Consider the following 19,251-nt stretch of genomic DNA (forward strand, 5'->3'; position numbering starts at 1 on the left):
CCCAAATCGGAAGTATGAGAGAGCGGAGCTTGCGCCAACTGCTGATCAGATATGCAGGGGTATCCAACCACACTTTAATCTCATAGCTTCGATCAGCCACGATGTACAAGGCAGATTCACAAGAATAGATATCACTGAGCTCGGATAAGCCTTAGCGGGGCGGAACTGTAGATATGATGCTAGCACTGAGGCCAAATAATGAGCTGGAGTGGAGTGCGGAAGGACGGGTGATGCACCCTGCGGAAGGTTATCTTGCCTTTTACTTCATTCGCACAATGACTACAGACTTGATTCTGCAGGGGTGGTCTGGACTCTAAACCCTAAATTTGGGCAACTCGCCTCCCGGGCCCTTCCGCGGGGAGTCGATCTGTATGGGACTGTCTGATCGGCTGTTGGCGGGATGGTCCGTTGCATTTTCATTTGCCGAAGGGAGAAGCTTGTGAAAGCCTTGACCAGGTCAATGGCTGGATTGCGCATATGCTGGGAAATCAACACTGCCTCGTGGGTACTTGATTGATCGTCTACCAGTTAGCTGATCTGTCCTTTCAAGTGAGGCTATATCGACGATCTTATATCTAGCCCATTGATCGAATTGGGTATATGCCCTTGGATTATGCACCTTTGTCGAGACCGAGCCACAGAATGGTCAATGCATAGCCAATATTTGACGGTATCCTACCAATAAGGAACCCCAATCCCACATTTATAAGGAAACCCCGAAGCGCCATGTGAAAGTCGGGACCCGCACCCGACGATCGGCCAGGGCTCCGAACATGCGGTGGCGTCAACCTACCACACTCTAGCTGGACCCTGCCCAGACTCTATGTCATGCCAATATGATCTATATATGGTTCACGGATATGCCCCCTTAACCCTAATCAGGGAAACGGACCCCTCCCAATCGGAGCACTAGACCGATCCCGTCATGGAAACATGTAGGGCGTGCGCTGTGATAATGCATGCTGCATACCCCGCTACTCCAACAGGTCATCAGGATTTTAGTGAGTCACCTGGGTATATAAGATATCATGTTGAGTTTCTGATATCGTATCATCAACTCCAGATCTCATCTCATTCTCTCTGCACCACGAATTAAACGAAATGGACGCTAAACAGCCACACGTCCGCACCCTATCCGGCTTTGAACTCGCTGCTCTTGCAGAGCCCTCCACGGCCGTCAACAACCGAGAGCGCCCCGTCATTGCGTGCGATCATGGGAACAGCAATTCCGACCACTTGACCTCAGGCATGAGCACGCCTCTAGTGGAAGAACGCAACGATACCGAACCCTTTCCCGACGGCGGCACGAGGTCATGGCTTGTCGTCCTTGGCTCATTTCTCCTTCTTATGGCGTCTTATGGCCTCATGAATTCGGTCGGTGTGCTCCAGTCCTATCTTGAAACACATCAATTACAAGGCTACTCCAGCCAGCAAGTCGGTTGGATATCCGGTGTATTCGTCTTTGTGGCGCTTATCCTGGGCGTGTTCGTCGGTCCGTTATTCGACGCATATGGGCCTAAAGAGCTGGTTACGCTTGGCACAGGTGTATACTCATTAAGTATCCTCCTCACGGCGGAATGTACGAAATACTGGCACTTCATCCTTTGCTTTAGTATAATGGGCGGTACTGGCGGCGCAATCGTGAGTAATGTCGCCATGGCGTCCGTACCGCACTGGTTCGAGGCAAGGGCTGGAATGGCACTGGGAACCGCAATGGCTGGTGCTGGACTTGGCGGTGTCGTATTTCCCTATATCTATCGCGAGGCCTGGGCGACTGTGGGGTTTAGATGGGGAATGAGGATCGTTGGACTCGTCGTATTTGTTCTTTGTGGGAGTGCTTCGTTCCTGATCAAGACGCGTCTGCCGAAGAAGGGGGAGTTCAAGGCTGCGTTTGATATTCATTGTTTTAAGGATGCGAGGTTTACGACGCTGACTGCTGCTACGTTTTGTATGCTCTGTGACGGTATGATTTGGGAGTTTGCTGACGGTCTATCCAGGTCTGGAACTCGTCCTCTTCGGCCTCATCGGTCTCTTCCCAAGTTACGTCGTCGCCGAAGGATTCAGCTCCAGCACAAGCGTGAATCTCCTCGTCGTGCTGAACGTGTAAGCTGCACACCATCCACTCCCAATAACTAATCTAACACGCCCAGCCTCTCCTGCGCCGGTCGCCTCGTGGCAGGCCGCATCGCAGACAGATACGGCCGGCTCAACGTGCTCATCCTCCTCGTCGCCCTCGCCGTGATATTGATCTACGCGATCCTCTACCCATTCAGTTACTCTCTTCCAGCACTGTACGTCTTCTCTGCAACATACGGTTTTGTCTCGGGGTCGTTCATATCTGTTGCTCCTGTGTGCGTGAGACAGATTTCTCCAGCGAAGGAGATTGGGATGCGCTTTGGGACGTTTTATGGGCTTGTTGCTTTTGCGTGCGTATACACTTTGTTTCTTTCGAGTTGTTTGAAGGGTTTGAACGGAGGGTTGAAGGCTAACGCTAACAGTACGCTTATTTCCATCCCGATCGGAGGCGAGATGCTTGAGAAGGTTGGTGGGTCGATGGTGGTTGTTTGGCTTGGTGGTGTATTGGCGCTAGCCACAGTGCTGTTTGTTGTTGCGAGATGGGCTTGTTTGGATTATCATTGGCATTGGACGTCTAAGATATGATGATCGCCACATATGTGACAGTCTGGCTACTGGGGGAACATAAATACAGATATACAGAGCCTCAGCAATATGGCGATGGTGCTGCTTGGTTCCCTGTGGGAGTAGGGCATTTGGGGTGACTGAGGCGGAGGTTGTTCGACGTCAAGGAAAAATATACGCGCCATTGATACGGTGATTCAAATGGGGGGAGCTGGAAAGTCTGTTAGCTGCGATTTCTGTATTCATGTGTTGCGTTTTCGATCTACTTTTTGTTATCTAGGTGCAATGCATCAGCGAAGGGCGGGCCCCCTGATGGAAAAATGCTAGGTATTGCTAATTCGAACTAGAGTATCTGTTCTCTGATTCATAGCTTTGTAAGAACAAGCGTCTGGTAGGGAAATTGGCTGTATTCAAAACCCCGTATCGGGAAATCAGGAATATACTGGTATGTTAGAGTGCTCTAGGAAGGCACAGAGGCGAGACTCGCAACTTCCTGTCAGACATCTCCTTCCGAACAAAATATCTGGGCTTTTGTGATACCTTGTTGTCAGGACGGAGTCATCCTACCATTCATCGATGCATCAGACCTGGTTTCTGATATGGTCTACTACGTGCTTTGCTGCGGCACCGGCCACCCCCGCTAGCATACCCTATCGCCCTGTGGGAGGTTTGGTATCAGAGTCTGGTCTCACTTCCTTGGCTAGCTCGAATCTTTTTTACTACTATTCCCCCTTCCTTCCGTTGTTCTATACCTTCACCACGACTCCTTTAGGATATCAGTGACGTTGATGAGCCGCTGCCAGAGGAAAGCCTGCGCAGTGCCTGGTCTTCATATTGGGTATCTTGGTGAGGCAATTGTCTATACATTTAGAGCTGAACTGTGAGGTGTCTAAATATAATTCATTTCCAAGAAAAACCACTGACTGTGCAACCAAGCCCGAATGGAAAACTATTAGTTTTTCTTCCTATCTCATACACTATTTAATAGAAGAAGAGGGGAAAAAAAGGTTTATGATTTAAAACTCGCATGATAAATGTCAAATGTAACTATCTCTATTCCGATAAATGGGTATGTTCTATTTGAATTTAGGCCTTCTTCAGCAACACCTCCTCAGCAGTCGCAACAATGATCTCAAACGCCCTTTTGATAAACTTCTCCTCGGCCCGCTCATTCGCACTCACAACGCGAATCGCATAAATCCCCGCCATAACCGTCGACGTGATGAAAATCTCGCCCCTAGCGTTGATAAGTTCATATACCTCCTTCGTGACCGCATCCGACTTCTCATCAGGCTGGACAAGCCCATTCGACCCATTAACCAGGGCGCCATTAGCTTCTCCATTGGGTCTAGACCCAGCAGCCTTAATCCGGAAAACAACCAACCCGAACGCCGGCTTGGTCACAATCTCAAACAGATCACCCCGTGACCGAATAAGCCCCGCAAAAGTCTCGCCGAGCGAAATACCCTTTCGCACAAAGGCCGTCATACCGTCTAGACCGTAGCTGCGCATCACAAACCAGATCTTTAGCGCGCGAAATCGTCGACCAAGTGGGATCGACCAGTTTCTGTAATCGATTACCTGCCCGGATTCGGAGAAGGGGTTGCGCAGGTACGCGGGGGTTATGTCGAGGAAGTCTGTTAGGTCGTTGCGGTTGCGGACGTATAACAAACTAGGCAGGTAAAATTATTAGCATGGTAAGTTTAGGGGGGTTAAAAGTTGGGAGGTGGGGATATACCTAGCATCAAAATTAACAAGCAACCACTTATGCATATTAACATTGAAGCTGTCAACGCCCTCTTCAAAGTCCTTCGCAATAAATTGCCACTCGTCTGCAATCAAGGCGGCACCCGCATACGCAGCATCAATATGCACCCAGATCTGCTGCCAATGAGGCTTCTCCTTGAGGACCTCAGTAATCTCCCTAAACCGATCAACCGCGCACGAATTTGTCGACCCAAAGCATAGCGTTATAAAATAAGGCGTCAAATTATCCGCATCCAGATTCTCAAGCATCCCGCGGAGTTCAGCACCAGTAAGACTCATATCATTCCCCAATTCAACAGGAATACTTCTGTACCGCGTCCCAGCCAAAAGGGCCGCCTTAGCGGTCGAACTATGCGCCTGGGTCGAAGAAAGCGCAACAAGTCGAGGCCTGAGATCCATAACCCGATCTTCATAGTCCGTTGTACCCTCCTTCAATCCCTCGCTCTTCGCCTGCGCATGAACCCGTCTCTCCCTTGCCGCAATCATAACAGTCGCCACAACATCAGAGGCACTCATCTGGATAACACCACCTCCCTTGTTCTCACTCGTACTCAAAAAACACCCAGGGAGATGTAAAGCCTGCGCCATCCAATCCATCATAACAGTTTCTAGCTCCGTGCAGGCAGGCGAACAAAGCCAGTTAAACGCCGGGGCGTTGAATGCAGCACTGTACATTTCACCGAGGATGGACGGGTACGTCACCGTCGCCGGAAAGAAAGCCATGAAGTTGGGTGATTGCCATTGTGTCAATCCGGGCTTTATTTGGGAGTGCACGTCTGCTTGGATAGTTGACCAGGATTCGGGCTGGTTGGGCGGGGAGGAGGGGATTTGGGGACGCAGGTAGCCGGGGGCTATTGTGGGGAGGACGCGTTGGTTGGGGATGTTGTCGAAGTAGCCGATAACTATCCGCGGATGTCAGTCTCGATCTTCTGAGAGTTTCTTGAACAGTAGGGTGTGTACTATCGTCAATGGCAGCGTGGGCTGCGCTTCTGAATTGGTCGCGGTCCATGGTGGGAAGGGGCTCGGAAGGGTTCCGAGGGGCGTTTGGATGGAATGGCTGGGAAATGGGCAGCGACAACGGTTCTTCAGGAAGGGAAAGTGAGTTTTGGATCCAGAGATTTTTCCAGATGCCAAAAGATACAAAGGGAACAGAGAGATGCGCAATGAGGGGAAGATGAAAAGTCTGGGATGCTTGGAGGATTGCGAATTGGAGGTCCTTTTATCGATAAGCTCAGCTTGTGGGGACACCAAATCTTAACTTGTCAAAAGGCGCGGTCCAGATTCCGAATCCGAACGGAATTCCGCACTCATACAACTACCCATTGGATGTCCGTCCATCGAAAAGGTTGAACGTATACCACGATGTACGCCCTCTTGTTCAAAGATATTTCTGTCAATAGCAGACCCAAGCTTTTATCTATTACACAGTTCATATATACATGGATCGTTTGGACTATTGTTCCCGTACCACTGCTCTACGCGTTCCGAGCAACACGGGTGTGCGGCGATTGCGGAGATATATAGTTGCGGATATCTCAACATCCGCAGGTATCCGGGACGACTAGACGTTTGGCATTACTCGCAGAGTGTCTTGGAATGATTGAGAATTCTTGCGGTGGAAAACTGTATTGTTGGGAAAATACCCCTGTTAGGGCTAGACGATTCCTGCTACTTGGGTATAGACTACCCCAGGCGCGACGCCCGTCGCGCACGCGAATATATTGGGCTACTAATATGCTTCTGCATTAATGATATCTGATATTAGCCCCGACTGCGTGATGCCTACTAAGACCGATGAGTATATGGCGGGACAGATCTTTCTAACTGGCGAGGTACAAACCCCGGACCCAGGCGACGAAACAAAAGGACTGAGCATCATCATTTCGATGACCGAGGCCTGAGTCTCTGATACGCTTCCAGAAGCGGCTGAGTAGCCTCCCATATCCTCCTCCGGTTCGCAAGACCCATCCAATTCCTGTCAGCAATCCTATACCTCGGCTGTGTTACTTTATTCAAATACGAAAGCATCTTCGTGTAACTGTGTTTTGCGGGGTCAATGGTTTGCCACAGATTTCGCAGCTCTATATCTCAATTAGATCCGTGCTTATGCGCTGCTTCCACAGTATCCTCGACTGGGGGCTCTTATACAAGGCCCAGGAGGCGAGCCGGGCTGGAGCGAGTGCTGAAGTGGGAAGGTAGGCAAGCATCATGTCGAGGATCTCAGGCGGCAGAGATGCGAATGGGTCGTCCCGGACTTTGTTGCTTAGGTCAAGGGCCGGATTGTGGACTGCACACGGCCTCCTTGACTTTTGAGACGAGGTCTTGATCGACGCATACTGGACGCACCACGGTATATTTTGAGGGTTGTCAGTCCTCCATACATGAATGGATATGTTGCCTGATGGTTATTGCAGTCTTCCGCGTACCCCTTCGCCGGGATGACATCGCCAAATTTGACGCGGACCGTTGATATCACCATAGTCAAGCCTAAGACCATTGTCCGTGTACCTGAATTTGTTTATCGCCTCCTCCAGAGCATGCATATCCATGAGATGACGGTCGGGTGTTCCGTGCATCGCTCTGCAGAAAATGTCGAGGCAATCCTCGTGGAAGGGATAGATGAGGTAAGCGCCCGTAAAGCTGGAGTAGTTAGCTGCTTTTAAGTGGCACGACGTTCGAGTGGCATACCAGGAAACCTCTGTGTTATGAGAGGGCCAATACGGGTCTGTCAATGGTTATTAGCTCTTGATAAGGGAAAGGTACGTGGGGCGGAGCATTGACAGGGAAAATTAGCTGGGTTGTCTGGGTTAACGATGTATGCTATCCCCTGTATAGAATGTTAGACCATAAGCACTAATATAGATTCAAGGTACACTCACATCAGAAAATGACTTGCTATTCAAAAACACAAAAATGGACGATTATCAGCTCCCTCGAAACAAAATACCACGGTCCGGACTGCATATCGCATCCCTCCTTCCATGATAACTCACCTCTCCCTCCATCACAATCACAATCATCCCTCTCAGCACAATCCTCATGGTCATGCTCATGGTCATGCCCATGCTCGCACCGACACTCCAACCACCTCCGACTAGACGGCACCAGCGCCACAGTCCGCCCCAACCACGCAAAGTCCTCCTCACCCAGGAAATCCGAGTCATAAGTGTCCTCTTCAAACCCACTAAGCAACCGGTCATGAATATCCATAGTCCACGCGTTATAACCGTCCTTGCCCTGCCAACGACCTTGATCCTCCTCTCCCTCAGTGATCCCCATGGCCGCCAAGCGTTCTACCCGGTCATTATCATCTTCATCGCGCGAGTCTGCGACATCGAGATTGTTTTTGGCCCAGTATCTGCGGCGCGCGATGTATTGTTTACGTGCGAGGCGTGCGCCGTCGCTGAGGTGATGCTGCTGAGATGGCAGAATCGGCTCTTAATAGACCGGAGCAGGCGGCGCAGTAGGCTGTCCAGGTATGTCCTGTGTCCAGGTCAACTTTTTCCCCCTTCTGGCTTTCTTATGCCGTACCGGTTGTCGAGTCTATGCTTTGTTGAGAAGAGAGAACAGAAATCGGGAGGCTATGATGAAAAAGAGAACTGAAGTGTGCGGGAGGAAATGCTTGCTTACATATGTATTCTCGTGGCCGAGGGACATTTAGTTCAATTGCTCAAATGACCTAAAAACCAAATTTCATTTCTGAGATAACCCGGGTTCAATTTAATACCTTCCACTTGCCTTTTAGGTTTTCTGCCTTGTCTTATATTGTTATATTTCTGCGGCAGAAGATGCCACCTGGCTTACCTGGCCTACCTGGTCTATCCTTCATGCCTCGTGGTAGGTAGGTAGGTAGGTAGGTAGGTAGGTAGGGAATAGGCACTTTCTATCCAAGAAGTAGGTATGGTAACCCCTTGCTAAGCAAGCATAGAGGTTGCTAGAGGCTACGCACTTAACATGCTCAGGTACCCTACTATACTATCTAGTATAGTAGAATACATTCTATTATACATGGCATGCAAAGTAGTGGGCCCTATATACCGGCCAAAATAACTGGGTTATCTCAGAAATGAAATTAGGTTTTCGGTTATTTGAGCAATTGCACATTTTAACACGCATACAGAGAAATTTTCACACAATCGACGATTAAGCGATATATTGACGAACGCTATTTAGAAACCAGATCGAGACAGATTTTCATTTCTTTCACCTCCTCTCGTGTTTACTGGCTTATGCCTCAGGCAACCAGAGATATAATGATCTTGCCTCTCCCCGTAACTCTCCCATTCGCACGATCATATGCCTCTTGTATATTGTTTAGAGGGTATGTATCAAGCACGAAAACCTTGAGAAGACCCAGGCCCGCGAATCGCCCGAGAACATCCAAGTTCTCTGTCCCACCCTGCACAATAAACCACAACGCCTTAACCCCCTCCCTCGCAATTCCTTGCTTGGTATGCTCCTCGACAAAATTCCAGCTGCTTGAGTCAACGGATATCAAATGATTATTATCTTTAACCCAGTCCCAAGAAGATGATAGAGTGGTGCCACCGACTGTATCGAGGATAATATCGTAGGCTTTTGCATGACCAGGTTCACCCAACTGGCTGTATTCGATAACCTCATCCGCACCCAGCGAACGCAATATCTCCCCATTCCGCTCACTCGAGCTACTCGCGGCTGTAACGTGCAATCCTGCAAGACGGGCGAGTTGAATTATGTAGAGACCCACTGCCCCTGCTGCGCCGGTGATGAGGACTTTCTTGCTCTTCTCCCATGGCTGACCCGCACCCTGGGATGACTCGCGCTTCCAATTCCTAATGGCATACTCATCGCTTGGAACTGGGATACCACCATGAACGAAGAGCATCTCGAATGCGGTTAACCCGCTTAGCGGCAACGCAGCAGCTTTATCCCACCCTAACGCCTTTGGCTTAATCGAAACCTCGTTCTCGTACGCGATGACGTACTCCGCCCACGTACCCGGTCGATCAGCGGGTAACATGCCAAAGACCTCATCGCCGACTTTAAACCTTGAATCAGGTGAATAGGTTTGGACGACTGTGCCGGAGAGATCGTTTCCCGGTGTGGGGTAGGGTTTATCCTCGACGTAGAGTTCAGGCCAGGTGAGTGTGTCGCGGATTATTGTCGTTGAGTGGATTTTTATAAGGAGTTGGTTTCGGGAGGAGAGGGTTGGGATTGGGATGCGCTCGAGGTGCAGCGCGCTTGTTGGGGCTGGGTTTGAGGGGTTGTATAGCGCTGAGCCTGCGGGGGCGGGGTGGAGGCGGATTGCTTGCATTGTGATTTTCCTTTTGAGTATTTGTCTTATTGACATGCGGCCGAGTGATGATGGATAGACTTTTTGTTTCATTGACGATTTATATAGATGTTCTTGATGAGGCTCTGACAATAGCCGAATAACGAATACCCTCTGGCCCACAACGGCAATAGCCTAATGCGATGACGTGCTCGTGCAACCACGCTTAACCTTATTTTCTCCGCTAATTTGTATATACAGTGTGTCACCCCCGGCCTCAATCACGCCATCAACCTTGTCCCTACCTCGCACAACTCACAAGTATGTATCCTAAAGCTTAATCCACCGTCCCATCCACTCCTCAACAACGCTCTTCGCCTCATCCACCAGTCCAAGATCAAGCAGCAACTGCGCTGTTCCACGCACCGCACTGTCGAGGGCAGAGAAGATCCAAGCATGGGTGTAACTCGTGTGCTCGCCGACGAAGATCGTCTTGAATTCGGTGTTGTAGTAGGCAGGAAGGTAGAGATCTTGTTGGCCGACGAAGGGGGAAGCCCATGCGCCGGCTTGGTGTTCGTCTGTTTCCCAGCATTGGCGGTTGTAGATACCTATTTTTTCTTTTGTTAGAGCGAATAAAGTGAAGAGTAGGATAGGGGTAAATAACGAACCGGTATACTGCTCCCTCGCAATCTCCCCATGGAAGCCCACCATACCCCTCAAAACAAGACCCTCATAGTCCTCTTCGCTCAACGCAGCAATAGATCTAGCGGGTGTACCGGAGGTATAACTAGCAAGCACCACACCAGGGCCCGTACCATTCATATTGAAACTAGGGTAACAGACTGAGCTGACACCTGGAATATCGACGCTTCCGCAGCCGCCGAAAACAGGCTTCTCCTGGTGTTCCCAGAAGCGGGTCTTGAAGAGCATGCTCATCTTACACGAGGGGCTGTAGTTGAGTGTTTCGATCGCACGCGAAAGGAGAGAAGAGTACCGCGGGAGATCCCAAAGTCGGACCTTCGAGAAGGGCGTTGCAACAACGGCGTAGTCGTACTCTTTCCCAACGGGGTTAAGGTCGCTCGGGTTCTTGCGCCAGTTGACGGTGACCTTGTCGGTATCTTCGTCGTAGGAGAGTCCCGAGACCTTGAAGTTCAGACTTGTTCTGTTCGCGACGTGCGGCCAGAATGCACGCGGGAGGGACTCGAGACCCTTGTCGATGGTGCGGAACTCGGTAGCAGCGAAGTAGACGTTGTCGTAGATATCTCCCCACATGGGTGTTGTGCCTGCACCGCCGATATAATCCGCTACATTGGTACTGTAGTTCAGTGCGTACCGCATGTACCCGGCCTCAGACCAGTGGAAGAGCCCGTGCTCGACGGCGGCCTTGTGTGCGGCGAAGATGTTAGATGCCACGGCTTCAGCACTGAGACTCCCATCAGCGGGGTTAATGTAGCTATCGTAGGCAGACTCCGCAGTGTCAATAGTCGTCTCGTTGGGTCCAGCAGCCGTGTAAACGAGGTCGGGATCAACACTGACATCGCCAGCAGTCGGGATCCGACCGTTAGCAAGACGGTTGCCTCCTGCGTCGGCAGGGACATTATCGTTGTTCTGAATGAAAGGGATGAAGTTCACCGCTAGGTGCGGATCGTAGTTATTCAACTTGTTCAGCGTATCACCAAGCTGGAAAACCATCTTATGGTCTTGAATCTCGAGCGTCTCATTTTGCTCCGTGTAGTAAATTGAAACGGGGAAACGCATGGGACCCATTTCTTGGTACTGGTATTGCTCGGGCTTGGTATTGTTAAGATATCGCGTGCGAATACGGCCACCGACACGACCAGAAGACTCGTAGATGTGCCAGTTGTGAATACCCACGCTGTCAAGCAGGTGAGAGGTCAAAAGACCGCTCATTCCACCGCCGATGATGGCGACGGAGGCGTTCTTTGCTTTGGAGACGGCTGCGACGCCGGGCTCCTTGTTGTTCATGTATGCGACGCCGTCGAACCAGGGGCCCATTGCGTCCGCGTAGTCTGCGATGTGCAATTCTTCGCGGCGCTGCAGGGGTTGCGCGATTGCGATTGGCTCGCTGCGCGCTACGAGGTTACGACCGGAGAAGGCGTGTAGACAGGAGTTGTGAGGCGCGTCGCGGGGTGTCACCCACACGAGACGTTCTGGGTGCGCATGGCGCTTGACGGAGAGTTTGCCGAGAGAATGGTGGTGCGTTGCGCTGTCTGAGGTGGTAGTCTCGCAGTCGCCGTAGGCAATGTCCAGGGGTCCGGAGAAGGAGCTATCACGGAAGGAGAGGTGAACGTTGTGCAAGGAGTCGGCAATGACATCTTTTGGGGTGTGGAAGTGGAGGATGTGATTGTCGCGGGGTTGGTGTTCTTTGTTGATGCTGAGCCCTGATGTCTGGGTGGCCAAAGCTGCGCCGAGCGCGAGGCTGAGGATGGGGGACCTCATCTTGTCTGTGTGTTCTCAATTGACCGCTGGAGGCCTGGATAGCTTCAACTGGGCTACGAGCGCTATTTAAGCAGCTCCCTCACAACCAGTTACTCCATAAGTGTACGTAACCCCATCTCATAACATGTCTTGCATGAGAGTAACCTAAGAGAAAAAGGAAGGTGATATCGGCATTTACTGATAGCTTTATCAACATCCTTCTATCATATCAGTACCAAGTATTGCGGAGTGTCTCGGCCGTCCACACCGTATGTTGCCCTCTTTGTGCCCCAAAGGGCCAAGCGCGTTGGGGCTCCAATGGGGTAAATGGCGGGTCTGATAGAATGACTGACGTCTGGGGGCCTTATCAGCAGCGTTACGAGGAGGCTGACTGGCTAAGCTCGTGTAGACATTCGGTTGGAGACGAGGTAGGGCCGGTCGCCTTGGCGGGTGGATTCTCCCCGCTGTCTACTGATAAGATGACGCTGTCTCACTCTTGGAGTCTGACAGCGTTTCTAAGCATGTCATGACTAGGGCGTGGAGTCTTGGAGTTTGTTGGAGTCAACGGGCATAGATAAGGGTAACCGGAATAAAATGTATTAGTATCGGCATAGCTAAATAAGAATTTCGCCGCAACATCGTCTATTATTGGAGAGATTGGCCGATGTGTTGATTGCTATCAGACTCGACAGCAATAGAAGAGGATAGACCCAACATTCAGTCCAGTGCGAGACTTCGGAAGCTCGGAATTAATTCTCATGCTGATGAGGACCTGACTATACCACTGCAAGGACCTTCCTATCTTGCGCAACACGAGCGAACAAGAGAAAAACGCTGCCAACTATTAGACTAACCCCGGCGAAGGTGGAAAGCGCGAGGTAGCCGTATTTTCCGGCCAGCTCTCCACTGATTGGGGTGCTAGCCATCGCCCTGTTTCTGTTAACAAGTGACTCTGGCGGATGGAAAATGTCTTTTGACTCACGGTAGAGATCCAGCGCCGAAAATTGTTCCAACCGCTAGCCCGATTGTCTGGGGTGTGGCGACTTGCGCCGCGCATACTTGTTGGAGAGACAAAATGGCCTGTCCCAATTGTCAGTTCAGCCCCTGTCGACGAGGATCCAATGACTTACTCCCGAGGTAAAGCCGTATGCTGCTGAGAAAACTACTAGGCCCGCGACTGACGTTGCCTTTGTCCAGCAGAGTGCGACAATACCGGAGAGTAAGGTGAAGGTAACGCAAAGGTTGAACCTCCCATATTTGTCGGCGACCATTCCCGGAAGGACACGACCAAACATTGATGCACCGTTCACAATTGACACGGTGTAGAAAGCCATATCATGGGAGAACCCGTTGGCGACAGCATACGATGTTATGAAGAAGAAGGGCGAAAATAAGCCAAAACAGATGAAGAAATAGGCCACAGCCAACCACTGCATCTCTGGCTTCTTGAGGATGGAGAAGTCTGGCCTGCGCTGGGAAGGTTTCTCCTCTTGTTGGGGACCGAGCGATTCAGACTCGATAACAAGTGGTTTGGGAGGAGATCGACAGAAAAAGCAACCAGCCGCAAGAAGAGGAATCATGATGAACCCAACAATGCGCATAGTCCAACCGAAACCCACGGACTCATTTTTGAGGAGTTCATTGATAGCTATAGGCCATATGACACCCCCGAGTGACGATCCGGCTATGACGATGCCCATGGCGGCTCCTCGCTTGACCTTGATATACTTACCAACAACAGCGATGGAAGGTGCTAACAAAAGGGACATGAATATTCCCATGGAGATGCCCTGAGCGAGGAGGAATTGGTAGAATTCGTGGCAGATCGAGGACATCATGATCGAGAAGACGGTGCCGACGGACCCAACACAGAGCATTACCTATTCAGTCAACAAAAGGGCTGTCATGAAACAGGGGATACCTACTTCAGGACCAAAGAAATCCAGCAACGGACCCGACACTGCCCCGCCAACATAGATGAAGAAGATGGCGAGGCCGCCCAGCCATGCGACAGTCGACTCCGCTTCATCCGCGAGCTGGTTCGCCAGGTAATACTCCTGGAAGACACCATACGAATTGACGAAGCCAACCGAGCAAAAGGCAGCCATGGAGGCGCCAAAGATGACGGACCATGCTCGAGGCCTGTGACTGTTAGCTTGCTTATCCACAGAACTGTCGGGATACTAACGTGTACTCGCTGGGAGGTTTGGCGGGGCTTCCACTAGTAGACATCTTTGACGAGTCTGTCTCTATCACACTTAACTCTTGGTTGTTATTTCAATTCTCTCGGCGCAGATGAAGCGCTTTATATTCGTTGTGATAGAATGATACTGTAGCGGGGGATCCACCGGAGGCTCCGCGGAGTGTCCGGGCCAAACCGCACTTGCATACTCGGGTCCCCTTCACTTCTACAACAACTTCATCAATTTCAACCCACAACAACAACCCATCATGAAGCGAAAAGGTGGCCCAGAACATACAAACCAAAGCAACCGACGTCCGCGACAAGATCCCGTGTCTTGTGAGTCATGTCGGAAGAAGAAACTAAAGTGCGACCGGCAACAACCATGCAGCAGTTGCCTCACCCGACGTCTGCAATGCTCCTTTATCAGCCCTCCCATAGACCCCAAACCGGAAAGTCCGACCGGAAAACCTGTCTTCGAAGATCAGGGGAAGCCTCCGGTCCGTCCTGTCTCTGCCCCGGAGACTCCAGATAGCAGGGAGTCGCTGCTGACGGCGGACTGGTTGGAGCATATTCACATGGGCGACCGCGTCCCTGCAGCTGTCGATCCTCGACTGCGCGAAGAACTCTACAATAGACCGTTGAACTTGGATAACCCCAATGGTCCTGCTCGGATACTTCTCTCCGCTCAACCTGATTCCGCGGATCTCACCCAAAACCCAGCAACGGTAAATCTCCTTCAATTTCTTCCACCTGAGTCGGACACCGCTGCTCTCTTCACGTACTTCTGTCGCAATCTCAGCTACCTCTATCACCTCATTATTCCGTCTCGCGCGGAGGCTCAAATCCATGACATCTATCGCTGCGTTGAGCGTGGCGACCCAGTCAACTACAATTACCTGGCCTTGCTTTTCGCTATCACTGGAACCTCGCTATTCCTGCAATGCTCAATAGAGTCTTCAGCGCTTGCTGGACGATGCAGCCGCCAGTTCTCTTTCCTCACTGGGTCAGCACTTGCTCGTGCAAACTTTGGCACTCACCCTACTATAGAGGGCCTACAAGCGGTGCTGATCATTTTCCACAATATCTCCAACGTCCACTGCTGTACCTCCGTCCGCGCGTTCTTTACGGTCGGATCTGTTCTTGATCAAGCAAAGAACATGCTGCTTCATAGGATTGACACCCCAATGGCCCGCGAGGAGAGGAAACTCCATCAGGTGTCCACTGTCGACCTGGAACTAAAGCGCCGGCTCTGGTGGGACATAGCTTCCTTCGATTGGTAAGGTTCCTTTATTCGCAATCATCTTCCATCCTCACTAAAGGCTGCAGGTGCCTAGGGTTCCTCAGCGGTCCACAAGAATGGACGTACCTCGTCAACCCAGCCTTCATGCACACAGACAAACCCTCCAACCTCGACGACCCAGAAGTAGGCTACCTCCCTTCAAAACCCGCCTCAACTCCAACAGCAATGTCCTACTTCCTCGAACGCCTCAAGCTAGCAGAAACATGCCGCCACATAATCGACACGCTTTCCCCCTACCAACTATCCGGAAAAGAACCAGAATACGCCCTGATCCTCGATCTCGACCGCAAGATGCATCAAGCCCGCGAGGCAGCCCCGGATTTCTTCTGCCTTGCTCCCGCCTCACGACAAAAATATGCCAATCTGTATCATCAGCGACCAACATTATCCTGGCAGCGCTGTCTCCTCCAGCAAGCATGGTACTCGCGCCTATGTCGACTACACAGACCGTTCTTTATCCGCGGCGCCCGCGATCCGACTTACGCATACAGCTATGTCTCTGGCCTATCCGCAGCTCGCAAAGTCCTCCAAATCAAACGCATAATGGACGAAGAAGAACCTCGCTTCGAACCATACTCCTCTTCAATATGGTGCGTCGTGCATCAGGTCTTCATGGCTGTTGTTATGCTCGTCCTGGACGTATGTTATAATAAGGATGACCTCCTTGACGAGAAACGAAGGGAGGAGGCGCTTGATGCAGTGAGGATGTTGAGGCGGGCACAGCAGTCGAGTGCGCTTGTAAAGGAAGGAATCGATGCTATGATGGGTGTTTTGGGCAGGCATTATAGAAGCGCCCCTGGAAATGGGGGTTTCCCAAGTGAGTTGGGCGCGCTAGAGAATCATGGGTTGGCGCCGCCCCCGGTAGCGGTTTCTGGGGCTCCCGTGCACCCGCCAGCGGACCGCAACGCAGAATCTCACAGTATTAATGGTGAGCTGGAGAATGGGACCGACGATGCAAAAGACCTCGAGGAAATATGGGCGGAACTCATTGATAATGGTGGAAATCTAGACTTTGAAATGGATGATTGGACGGGCCTCTTTACGGACCTTAACCATACTGCGTCTGGGGTTGGTCACAGCTAAATTGCCAGGCACATTGGGCTTCTGATAGCTTCATAACGAAATAGTCTAATGAACTTGACAGGGTTGGCTATTGATCAGAAGTCTTACATACGTTAATAGTTAACACCGAGTCATCCTAGGCGATAGGTAGGAACTGATTCCGCCAATGACCTTAATTTCGCAGTGCGGTAGTACACTGAGGTTGAGAAAAAGATAGCCATCTAGGAATACGCTTCTCAGCACACGTGTTCTCTGGACAATGATAAGACCCGCTGACAATCCTGGGGGTAGCATACAGGGGTTCCAGACTTCATCGTTTAGCACCTGGTGCCTGAAATCGTGACCTGGTCGGTGTCCGGGAGCGTTTCATGGATTGGATTGGTGCCTGTGCCTAGACCGTGGCTTTGTGCTGGCGCGTAGCCGCGACTGGCCCCGTTTGACCTCTTCCGACTAGCCTCTCACCTCCTCCAACCTCACCAGCCGAACGTTCACACACCAACATTGAACATCCCAACAATCAATTATGGGCGAGTACACGGTATACTGCACCTTCTGTTCGGGCCCCCTAAACAACACCTGCGACATTGGCGACCATCACCACGACGAGCAGAGAGCGCGCCGCGAGTGGGTTGAGAGGCGCGTGTACTGGCAGACCAACAAGAGCGGGTGTTGCAATTCTGACGACGAGGCGAAGGATGTCAAAGTGGAACGATTGAGACTGATTGGGTTGACTGAGGAGGAGGAGGACAGGGTGAAGGAAGATGGTCAGAACGCTCGTGAAGAGGAGGAGGAGGAGGACAGCGAGAATCTCTGGCAGTATTATGATCCTGACCTTGTGTCGTGTTCTGATGTGGAGTGGTTGGAGCGGTCGGCTATGGCGCTTGGAGTCTGGGATGACGATGTTTCAGAGGATGATCAAACCTATGCCACAAGGTCTGTCCGAAACATCATGGGCAAGAAGGTTAACCTGAACCTAGATTCTTCTTTGCCCCCATAAGATACGAGGGTTGTGTAAGTTGCCCAGTCATGTTCACCAGTATCCATCTCATGTGGTCAACAGTCAAATGCGTGGACTGTGAACCCGAGTAACGGTAGTCCACCTTCACATTGTCGGAATTCCTATCCCTGAGCTGACATATTTCAGATCCGGCCTTGCCACCCCATGATGAAAGGGCTTCCTGGTAGGTGACATACAAGCATTGATTGTCCGCTGAAACTAATAAGCCGTTAGTTATTGCACCTGGACGCCTGCTTGGCAGATATATCACTTTCACAGGGAATGTCTCCATGTATTCTGTCGGACTGTTCAGGGAGGTGTTGATACGGAAGCCATAGACAAAAAGGCTCTTTTCCGGGCATTTAGCTTTGTTGATAAAATGGGGTGCCTTGGACTTCCGTACGGAGAACTCGATGGCCCAGAACAAACCTGGTTGTCCACGCCCGGGGAAGAGGTAGGTCTCGTCACTTGACCTTACTCATGACCTTGTGGATAACAGCTTATCCAGTATGCTGTGATAAATCCCTTGACCTTCTCACATCGCACCCTGTCAGATCTCATCACGGAATGTACAAACCCGAGCAAGGATGACATCGACAGAAAGCTGCAAGGAATGAGCGCCAAAGTGCATCACGATCCATTCCGCTCGCTCCCCGCAGAGGTCACAGACATGATATTCGACTACCTACCACGAGATTCTATCGCACAACTACTGATCGCTTCATGGACACTTCTTTCCCGCGCGCAGACACAAGGGTTCTGGAGACGACGTATTCATCAGGATATGCCGTGGTCATGGGAGCTCCAGGAGATCCTCCGCACCGTTGACACAATTTCACTCAACTTTGGAAAGTTATATCAACGCCTAGATAAAGCCTCAAAACCGCGGTACGGGATGAATGATAAGAGGTGGTTGGCTCTTGCAAACCGGAGGAGGATCTGGCTGCCGTGTGAGATACTGGCGGAATTGTATCATAAGGCCAAGGCAGGGAAAGATCTATTTGAGGTAGAGGAGGAAGATGGCATCCCCGGGTTGTTTGAAAGTCAGGCGGGCCCCGCGCAATGAAGGGTCGTACCTTCCTCTTCAATGAAAGTCCATTGCTCTGCTGTATAGGGAAGCTGCGCCAGTCGCTTTTTCCTTCACCCGAGCATTCCAAAATTCAGCACAAAGGCAAAGAGCGAAGACATAATGTCTGAATGTCGTTCCTTCCGGTGTTCTCATGGATCGAAAGCCATGTGATAGTGACTTTGTACTTGGCCGCCGTAGCTGATAATCTAGTGCCATAGTTAATATAGAACTAAACGCAGAGCGTCGCCAAGTAAAGCACCCCTACGTGCCTACAAAACAACATCTGAAGCCAAAGGAATATTCACAAGAAATTTTGCCTCGGACACCGAGCAATCATCTAACACGAGCAATCAGATGCAAGCGCAACTCGATCTGCAGACTGGGAGTAAATGTTTGTTCCCGAGCTCCGGCGCATGGGCTGATTCGGCGCGTCGCAACGGATCAGACCACTTCCAAACAGCCTATATGTATAACAACGCCCTTCCGAGCAGCTGTATTCAGACCTTCGTATGTCCATGTTTTTACGACGCCTATTCAC

At 51.0% G+C, this 19,251-nt stretch overlaps 8 protein-coding genes across 8 annotated transcripts; 3 read left to right on the top strand and 5 right to left on the bottom strand.

Moving 5' to 3' along the window:
• Positions 1-925: 925 nt before the first annotated feature.
• BDV14DRAFT_208389 (major facilitator superfamily domain-containing protein) lies at positions 926-2,661 on the top strand (the record flags this gene model as incomplete). Its single annotated transcript, XM_073775387.1, has 5 exons — positions 926-940; positions 1,117-1,948; positions 1,998-2,103; positions 2,151-2,426; positions 2,499-2,661. The coding sequence occupies 5 exons, from the start codon at positions 926-928 to the stop codon at positions 2,659-2,661; spliced, it is 1,392 nt and encodes a 463-aa protein (XP_073629115.1).
• Positions 2,662-3,662: 1,001 nt separating this feature from the next.
• BDV14DRAFT_171676 (putative aromatic-L-amino-acid decarboxylase) lies at positions 3,663-5,582 on the bottom strand. Its single transcript, XM_073768451.1, has 3 exons — positions 5,368-5,582; positions 4,379-5,309; positions 3,663-4,312 (listed from the first exon to the last, which is right to left on the bottom strand). The coding sequence occupies exons 1-3, from the start codon at positions 5,414-5,416 to the stop codon at positions 3,727-3,729; spliced, it is 1,566 nt and encodes a 521-aa protein (XP_073629116.1). The 5' UTR covers positions 5,417-5,582; the 3' UTR covers positions 3,663-3,726.
• Positions 5,583-6,488: 906 nt separating this feature from the next.
• Positions 6,489-7,686, bottom strand: BDV14DRAFT_199287 (uncharacterized protein; the record flags this gene model as incomplete). The annotated part of the gene is made up of 4 exons (XM_073773206.1): positions 6,489-6,743; positions 6,834-7,047; positions 7,096-7,132; positions 7,401-7,686. The coding sequence occupies 4 exons, from the start codon at positions 7,684-7,686 to the stop codon at positions 6,489-6,491; spliced, it is 792 nt and encodes a 263-aa protein (XP_073629117.1).
• A 955-nt stretch (positions 7,687-8,641) lies between these two features.
• Positions 8,642-9,703, bottom strand: BDV14DRAFT_199288 (NADP-dependent oxidoreductase; the record flags this gene model as incomplete). Its single annotated transcript, XM_073773207.1, has 1 exon — positions 8,642-9,703. The coding sequence occupies one exon, from the start codon at positions 9,701-9,703 to the stop codon at positions 8,642-8,644; it is 1,062 nt and encodes a 353-aa protein (XP_073629118.1).
• Positions 9,704-9,991: 288 nt separating this feature from the next.
• On the bottom strand, positions 9,992-12,121 carry BDV14DRAFT_199289 (uncharacterized protein; the record flags this gene model as incomplete). The annotated part of the gene is made up of 2 exons (XM_073773208.1): positions 9,992-10,269; positions 10,330-12,121. The coding sequence occupies 2 exons, from the start codon at positions 12,119-12,121 to the stop codon at positions 9,992-9,994; spliced, it is 2,070 nt and encodes a 689-aa protein (XP_073629119.1).
• Positions 12,122-12,876: 755 nt separating this feature from the next.
• Positions 12,877-14,332, bottom strand: BDV14DRAFT_199290 (MCT family MFS transporter; the record flags this gene model as incomplete). The annotated part of the gene is made up of 5 exons (XM_073773209.1): positions 12,877-13,030; positions 13,083-13,180; positions 13,231-13,980; positions 14,026-14,242; positions 14,289-14,332. 5 exons carry the CDS (start codon positions 14,330-14,332, stop codon positions 12,877-12,879), a joined length of 1,263 nt encoding a protein of 420 aa, XP_073629120.1.
• A 207-nt stretch (positions 14,333-14,539) lies between these two features.
• Positions 14,540-16,668, top strand: BDV14DRAFT_208395 (uncharacterized protein; the record flags this gene model as incomplete). Its single annotated transcript, XM_073775388.1, has 2 exons — positions 14,540-15,561; positions 15,612-16,668. The coding sequence occupies exons 1-2, from the start codon at positions 14,552-14,554 to the stop codon at positions 16,666-16,668; spliced, it is 2,067 nt and encodes a 688-aa protein (XP_073629121.1). The 5' UTR covers positions 14,540-14,551.
• A 388-nt stretch (positions 16,669-17,056) lies between these two features.
• Positions 17,057-18,422, top strand: BDV14DRAFT_48713 (uncharacterized protein). The gene is made up of 5 exons (XM_073776886.1): positions 17,057-17,580; positions 17,646-17,658; positions 17,708-17,738; positions 17,792-17,828; positions 17,879-18,422. The coding sequence occupies exons 1-5, from the start codon at positions 17,171-17,173 to the stop codon at positions 18,114-18,116; spliced, it is 729 nt and encodes a 242-aa protein (XP_073629122.1). The 5' UTR covers positions 17,057-17,170; the 3' UTR covers positions 18,117-18,422.
• The last annotated feature ends 829 nt before the right edge of the window (positions 18,423-19,251 follow it).

The sequence above is a fragment of the Aspergillus stella-maris genome (assembly GCF_047715825.1).
Source record: "Aspergillus stella-maris strain CBS 113639 unplaced genomic scaffold BDV14scaffold_21, whole genome shotgun sequence".
NCBI lineage: Eukaryota > Fungi > Ascomycota > Eurotiomycetes > Eurotiales > Aspergillaceae > Aspergillus > Aspergillus stella-maris.

Coding starts and splice junctions, on each gene's coding strand:
- BDV14DRAFT_48713 (XM_073776886.1), top strand. CDS start 17,171: ATGGGCGAGTACACGGTATACTGCACCTTCTGTTCGGGCCCCCTAAAC. Junction 17,739..17,791: donor GACTGTGAACCCGAGTAACG/GTAGTCCACCTT, acceptor GACATATTTCAG/ATCCGGCCTTGCCACCCCAT. Junction 17,829..17,878: donor CATGATGAAAGGGCTTCCTG/GTAGGTGACATA, acceptor ATAAGCCGTTAG/TTATTGCACCTGGACGCCTG.
- BDV14DRAFT_171676 (XM_073768451.1), bottom strand. CDS start 5,416: ATGGACCGCGACCAATTCAGAAGCGCAGCCCACGCTGCCATTGACGAT. Junction 5,310..5,367: donor CCACGCTGCCATTGACGATA/GTACACACCCTA, acceptor ATCCGCGGATAG/TTATCGGCTACTTCGACAAC. Junction 4,313..4,378: donor CTTGTTAATTTTGATGCTAG/GTATATCCCCAC, acceptor TTACCTGCCTAG/TTTGTTATACGTCCGCAACC.